The sequence below is a fragment of the Myxocyprinus asiaticus genome, chromosome 17, assembly GCF_019703515.2.
Source record: "Myxocyprinus asiaticus isolate MX2 ecotype Aquarium Trade chromosome 17, UBuf_Myxa_2, whole genome shotgun sequence".
Taxonomy (NCBI): Eukaryota; Metazoa; Chordata; class Actinopteri; order Cypriniformes; family Catostomidae; genus Myxocyprinus; species Myxocyprinus asiaticus.
Genome location: NC_059360.1, coordinates 3,790,913 through 3,798,354, shown reverse-complemented (window position 1 = coordinate 3,798,354; position 7,442 = coordinate 3,790,913). Strand labels below are relative to the sequence as shown.

General features: G+C 43.3%; 1 protein-coding gene across 2 annotated transcripts; it reads right to left on the bottom strand.

Annotated features, from left to right (window-relative positions):
• Nucleotides 1-3,121: 3,121 nt before the first annotated feature.
• ccr6b (chemokine (C-C motif) receptor 6b) lies at nt 3,122-6,349 on the bottom strand. Of its 2 annotated transcripts, none has more exons than XM_051723256.1 (2): nt 6,208-6,349; nt 3,122-4,626 (listed from the first exon to the last, which is right to left on the bottom strand). In XM_051723256.1, exon 2 carries the CDS (start codon nt 4,609-4,611, stop codon nt 3,517-3,519), a length of 1,095 nt encoding a protein of 364 aa, XP_051579216.1. In that variant the 5' UTR covers nt 4,612-4,626; nt 6,208-6,349; the 3' UTR covers nt 3,122-3,516. The 2 variants fall into 2 exon arrangements, with proteins under 2 accessions (XP_051579216.1, XP_051579217.1); XM_051723257.1 differs by having other exon boundaries at nt 6,151-6,239.
• Nucleotides 6,350-7,442: the final 1,093 nt, after the last annotated feature.

The following is a 7,442-nucleotide window of genomic DNA, read 5'->3' as shown; positions in this document are numbered from 1 at the left end:
GAAGCAATCTGGCACATCCTGCCCCTGCGTGGCTCAAGATCCCACACCCCGTCTGCTCGTCGCCAAGGGCATCCCCCTGCGGTGACTGCACCGGCTCCCCCACAGCCCGCCCCTTTGGCCCGGCCCCGGGTGGAGCCCACCGCAGGAAGCAGACGCCATCCATCTCACAGCCGGCGTCGAAGAACCCACGGATGTCCTCAAAGCACCCCTGAGACAGGCGACCCGGGGATGAGGGAACCCACTCACGTGGAGCTGGTAAGAAGACCACTCCATCCCCCGGTGGAGGGCTGGGTGGAAAATCTTTTGTCCCTGGGTCACATATCCGGTGTGTACGGTCGTCACCACGACCACCGTCCACGGGCTTTTTCTTGCAGGATTGGTGCTCCAGCGGTGGCCTTTCCGCCCCTGAGCGCCCAGCTGTGGCACACAGCTGCCCCCAATGTGGCAGTCTCCATGGGTTACGAGGACAGGCCTCTTCCTCCCCCGTCCCAGGCTGTTCCGGGGGTGGTCACAAGGAGCCAGGTAAGTGCTTCGATGTCCCTAGACTCAGCACGGACACAACGTGGTGTGGCACCTCGCGCTCCGCCCCGCCGCGAGGCCCCACCTGCTGGTACGTCCGACGACATTGTCCCCTTGGTGGTAGACACGATCACTCAAGCTAGGGCCCCCTCTATGAGGCGCCTGTATGCCTTTAAGTGCCGTCTGTTCACTAAGTGGTGTTCTTCCCGACGCGAAGACCCGCAGGATCAGTACTTTCCTTCCTGCAGGAGAGGTTGGAAGGGAGGCTGTCCCCTTACACCTTGAAGGTGTACATTGCCGCCATAGCAGCACACCATGACGCAGTCGACGGTAAGTCCTTAGGGAAGCACGACCTGATCATCAGGTTCCTAAGAGGTGCCAGGAGGCTGAATCCCTCCAGACCGTGCCTCGTTCCCTCATGGGACCTCTCTGTAGTTCTTCAGGATCTACAGAGAGCCCCCTTTGAGCCTTTGCAGTCAGTCGAGCTTAAGGCACTCTCCTTGAAGACTGCCCTCCTGACTGCGCTCACTTCCATCAAGAGGGTAGGTGACCTGCAAGCATTCTCTGTCAGCGAAACTTGCCTGGAGTTCGGTCTGGGTTACACTCACGTGATCCTGAGACCCCGACCAGGCTATGTGCCCAAGGTTCCCACCACCCCTTTTAGGGACCAGGTGGTGAACCTGCAAGCACTGCCCCAGGAGGAGGCAGACCCAGCCCTGTCGTTGCTGTGTCCGGTGCGCGCTTTACGCATCTATTTGGATTGCACGCAGAGCTTTAGAATCTCTGAGAAGCTCTTTGTCTGCTTTGGTGCACAGCGGAAAGGAAGCGCTGTCTCCAAGCAGAGGATTGCCCACTGGCTCATTGACGCCATAACTATGACATATCTCGTCCAGCCCCGTGGTAGGGCTATGAGCCCATTCTACCAGGGGTGTAGCGGCTTCCTGGGCCCTGGCCAGGGGTGCCTCTCTAACAGACATTTGCAGAGCAGCGGGCTGGGCAACACCCAACACCTTTGCATGGTTTTACAACCTCCGGGTGGAACTGGTTTCGTCCCAGGTAGTGGCACGCAACACAAGCGGATAAGCCCGGGATAGCTGGCCAGGTGTATCGCTTGCACATAATGCCTTCCACCTCCCTTGGAGCTGAAGACCATTAGTGCCATTAATTCCCAGTAGTGTTCACAAACTTTGTTCCCTTGTTGACTTCCTCCGAGCCCTGTGGCAGTCGAGTCTTCGGAGAGACTCGCTGCTGGCCCAGTACACGTGCTAACTAAGTGTCCTGTTCTGGGGTAGGTGCTCCGCATGTGGCGGTTCCCTGTAAGGCTAACCCCATACGATATATATCTTCCGCTAGTTCGTTTCCCTGTTGGCAAACTGAGTCTTCCTTGGGCAGAGCCCCTCTGCCCCAAACTCCATGTTTGTAGTAACTCCTCCCCCATTGGGCAGGATCTACCTTGAAGACTCTCCACATGGTTGGAAAGACCATGTGATGTATTCTTCCACTTAAATATCCCCCCTCTCTTTGGGCGAGGTGTGGTCTCCGCGGTGTCTTCCCCTTGGGAGGGACACCCCCCGGCTAGACCTAGCGGCCCAGTCAGATAATCCCCCTTCTTTTTTAGGGAGTGGAAAAAGAGAAGGGGAAAAGAGGCCACGACTGGGTTAAGCCTGTCTCTATCTTTTGGGTGGTCGACTTGTCCCCAAAGGGCCGTTCGACACTCATAATTATGTTGGGGGAGGTTACGTGTCGACCTGGTATGCTGGCTATGAGGCACACAGTAGTCTGCCCACCACGCACCGCCAGTTCACGTAACACAGTTCAGCCAATTGTGGTGTTTTGTATAGGGACCCCTAGTGTCACTACATTGACACAATGTCGAGTGAGTGACAGACAGGGAACGTCATGGTTACTTGTGTAACCTCCGTTCCCTGATGGAGGGAACGAGACGTTGTGTCCCTCCTGCCACAACGCTGAACTACCCGCTGAAATGGCCGGACCTTATATCGGCTCCTCAGCATAAAACCCGAATGAGTGGTTGCATACCAGCTCCTTTTATACCCGTATGTCTGGGGGAGTGGCATGCAAATACCACTCGCCAATTTTCATTGGCCTTTTATCAAAGACCAGAGGTGTCTCGGGCTCCCAAGAGTGACCCCTAGTGTCACTACATCGACGCAACATCTCGTTCCCTCCATCAGGGAACAGAGATTACACAAGTAACCATGACGTTTTCTTGCTTTTTCAGATGTTTTAAATAAGCTGATTTTTGGAAGTTATCAACATATTGGTATGCATGTAAATGGGTTTGTTTTACAAACCTTATTCAGCAGAGATTAAGTAGAACAAGTATATATATATATATATATATATATATATATATATTTTTTTTTTTTTTTTTTTTTTTTTTTTTTGAAAGGCTTATTGGTTTTAAGATTATTGTGAATGTCAAATGTAACTAATGTCTAGACACTGTAATATGAACTTGTTGATAAGGCAAATAAGAATTTGCTTTGCAAATGAAGCAGTCTGACCACTAACTGTAAACCTTTTTAACTGTAAGAAAGCAGTTGAATTTGACCAAGTGAATAAGACATCACATAATAATATTTCTTACACAAATACAAAAACATTTATTATGATATATTTTTCATACTTTTTTTAACAACAGTACCAGAATGAATAAATGTTTTACATACAAAACTAATTTCTGGTCAATCATACACAAAATTTCTGCCCTTTTGAGAAAAACTGCTCTGGAACTAGGATTGCCAACTGTCCCTTATTAGCCGGGACATGTAGTATTTTGTCAGAAATGTAGACGCTTCATACGGAAAAGGTGTTGTGTCCCATACTGAAATGCTCTAGAAAGACCCAACCCCACAGCCCTCTGACTTGTTCCATATTGAAGCACTCAAAATTCTCAGACTTCCCCTATCCGTGTGATGTTGGCAATCCAAACTGAAAACAACATTACACTATATACACCAATAACTCAAAAGCTCACATTGTAAATGACGATGGGTTTTCATGATTGTATCCAACCACGGTTTTGGCTGCTGGAATGTACAACTCTGAGGTCTGCTGAGAGGAGCGTCCAGAGTAGATGTACCTTTTCCCCAGACACCGCAAGTCCTGCAAGATTTGACAAAAATGGCTCCTGAATTTCACCCCGATGAAGGCGTAGAGAATGGGGTTCAGGCAGCAGTGAAGGTAGGCCACACTCCTGCTTATAGACAAAGTCAACAGGGTGTCTTGCTCTTCCTTGCATTCTCTGTGCGTGAACAATTTACTGGTGTGGACTAGGAGTGCCACGTTGTACGGTAGATGGCATAGGACGAACACGAAGACCACCATGAGGACCACTCGTACCGCTTTGTGCTTCTGGAAGTTCCTTGCTTTGAGCAGAGTCGCCATGATGCAAGCGTAGCAAAATGTCATGACCATCAATGGCACCAGAAAGCCTACTACCATCTGCATGCTGGGCACCAGGATCTTCATCAGTTTAGCCATATCATTCCTCTCAAAATTAAGGATGCATTCAGTGATATGGTTTTCCTGGTACTGCTCATAATATATGAACGTCGGCAGAGACAAGATAAAAGCAAGTAGCCATATTACTGAGCAAAAGAAACGGCTATACATCAGAGCTTGTGATCGAATCTGGATTGAGCGCCTGGCCTGGACGATGGCGATATAGCGATCACCGCTGATGCATGCTAACAGGAGTGTACTGCTATACAGGTTGATGCTATAGACTCCTCTCAATAACTTGCAGGCCCATGTGCCCATGTACCAGTCATGCTGTTCGTTGTAGATGATCAATGGAAGGGCGATTACGAAGAGAAGGTCTGCCAATGCCACGTTGACCAGGTAGACGTCCGTCATGGTTTTTGCTTTCTTGTAAAATGCATATGTGAGGAGCACCAAAATGTTGCCCACCAGACCGAGTGCACATATCAGAGCGTAGATGTATGACTGAATGGTCACTTCTTGTTGATGGTACCAACTCATGTTACAAAGCTCCACATCTTCACAGAAAGGAGGAGTACAATTGTACTCATAATCAGATTCGTTGTAGAAGTCAGAGTCATTCATAACGGTTAGATTTACCTTGAGAGAGAGGAGGCAGAGAGAGAACCATAACTATTTCATAAATCTAGGTACAAAAGACACTGGATTAAATTGTCTGTCTGCCTGCCTGTCATCATCAAGAGAGAGCAGTTTTGCAATTTGCACTACTCCAAGGTAGTCCATTAAGTATGTTCCTTTGTGTAGGTAAAGAAAATACTAGTCGTGTTTCCATCCAAGTTACGAATTTAATCTATGCTCAAAAACAGATTATCAGCAAAACAATTTGTGAATAATGCGGCATAAGTATTACTGAACAAAATCTTCACTTCTGGGGAAATTGCCGCAATATAGAAAGGAATATGGAAGTTGAAGCCACTGTGGCTCTTTTTTAAATTGCAGACAAAACGCTTTGACGAACTTCATGTTTGCTAACATTCAGTAGCAAGTGTCTTAAAAGTAGACAATAGGCTTTGGCCTTTCACAATTACCAGAGCAACATTTAAGATGCTCTGCGATGACATTGATGATGTTCTCTGAATGAATTATGTATTCACATGGTTTGTTAAGGCAAAGTCATATGACTTTTTTGATTTGCATCTACTATATATTTCTACAGTGTATAAATTCTATAGGAATATACTCGGTAAATGAGTTTCCACCGTAGTTTATGCGCATCTCTTCTTTTTGAATACAAAATGTATCCACCTCAAGCAAGTACTACAAAAGATATTCGCATTTCAATTTCATAACAAAATTCCCTCAAAAGTAATCTTTAACAAAATAAAATAAAAACTACATATTTGAAGTTTTATTCATTGAATTTTGTTTAACCTTACACAATTCAATTTGATGGAATTTAGTTTTTAAATTTAAATGTGTAAAACGTAAAAATAGGCTAAAATATATTTTTTTGAGTGCATGTTTTCATGCAAATTGTATTTGCATCTTGGTGTTTGCATCCAGCATTTTTTATGCAATATCCCAAAATTCACATTAAAATACATGGATTGAAAATCCAGCTATTGTGGATGTAACACAGAATGCTAATTGCATAATGTGAGAGGGAATCTATGCAAAAAAAAAAATTTCCTTATGCATGCTTCTGTATGTAGCAGATAAGATAATGAAACCACCATCTGAAAAAACAATAGATGAAAGGTGTCTGTGTCCTGGTTTAAAGTGCATGTGGTTTCAGTTTTCAAAAGCTTGCTTTAATAAGAAATTCTACACAGTATTGCATATACAGTGCGGTCCAAAAGTCTGACAACATTGAAAATCTAGAATTCTTTTCATTTAAACCCAGAAATAAACAAAGATTTACAATTAAAAAATTATAATTATAATAAACCATTAAACAAATACAAGTTGAAAATGAAAAATGAAAGCAAATAAGTGACATACATACATAATTTGTTTACAAATGCTGTTTTAAATTATAAAAGAATGCTAAATATAAGTATTTGTACTAGTATATGTCAAACTGCATTTCTGTATAATCTACTGAGAACATAAACAAATGCATTTTAATCAAATTACTTTCTGTATTTTAAGTAAAACCTGTACCTAAAAGTGGCCTCTTCATCAAGTCTCCTTATTGATTGATTTGAAAGATATATTCACCTTGCTTTTAAACAGTTCACTTGTGATCCTCCTGCTTCAGTGTGGAGATCCTCTGGTTGTGTTCATTTATATTTGTCTAGACCGCCCCACATGTAAGCTCATGCGATTGGTGGTGCAACAAACAGTATTCACAGTGTCTGCTGTTACAAAGTTGTGCTATCTGATGCAGCAACCTTTTCATGACTTGCACCACCCACATGGAACACCTTGATCACTCGATCGATTCACACTTGAAATAAAGTTTATGGAACTGATGTTATTGATAAGTCCATTCTGGTGTCAGTAAGTTTCAAGAGAAACTTATATTCTTTTGAAACAATTAAACCAATGTAGCCACTAATCTCTACAATATAAGCAGAAACTGCACTAACTTTAAACAAGCTGACTCTTCAACAATTCACCTTTCAAAACTGAGAAGTAAACAGAGGAACAAACGACTGCATTGTAATTCTGACTGTTCTAGCATTCCTGCCTATGATCAACAAACAGTAATCTGTTTATTTGCTTCTCCGTCTCTAAATTTCTTCCAATTTTTTAGGCCAACATACGACCTAGTCAATTTGACAATGAGTTGGAAAAAACACTTTGTTCGATTGAAACGATTTAGCGGAAACTGCTGTTTCTTCACAATACTTAGTGTATTAAAACAAAACTTGGTAAGCATCATCAGTACCATGTCATGAGGGTACCTAAGGAGTTTTGAAGACAGTGCCACTTCATTGCAGCAAATTTGCCGCTTGTTATTTTCACATGCAAAAATGAGCTTTTGATTCGACGGAATTGTTGTCCAGAGGTTTGCAAAGCTCATTTGCATGTGAAAATTATCAGTGGCGAATTTGAAGGCAAGTTTGAGGCAAATTTGCCATGAACTCTTGACTTTCGTAAGGGTACACGTAACGCCCCCCTTGGATCATTAAGCGATTCTATTGGCTACAAGTACTTTTAAAATCCTATGCAATCGCTGGATATTCATTTTCTCTTAACACTTTAAATATGACAAAGAATAACTTTTAAATTATATGTCACATGTATTATTATTAAATGGAAGATACAAATGGTATACTGAACTTACTTGTTTAATGTGAAATTTTACTCTTTACTCAATTCCTGAAGGTGTTTGTACAATTTTTGCTTGTTCAATAATAAAAAAAAAAGATGTAAATGGTAAGATATTCATTTATCTGTTCTGTTTTCTCCAGTTAGCTTACAAGCTAATTGGTTAGCCTATTAGCTTA

Bases quoted from the DNA above. Each gene is read 5' to 3' on its own strand.
- ccr6b (XM_051723256.1), bottom strand. From the start codon at position 4,611: ATGAATGACTCTGACTTCTACAACGAATCTGATTATGAGTACAATTGT.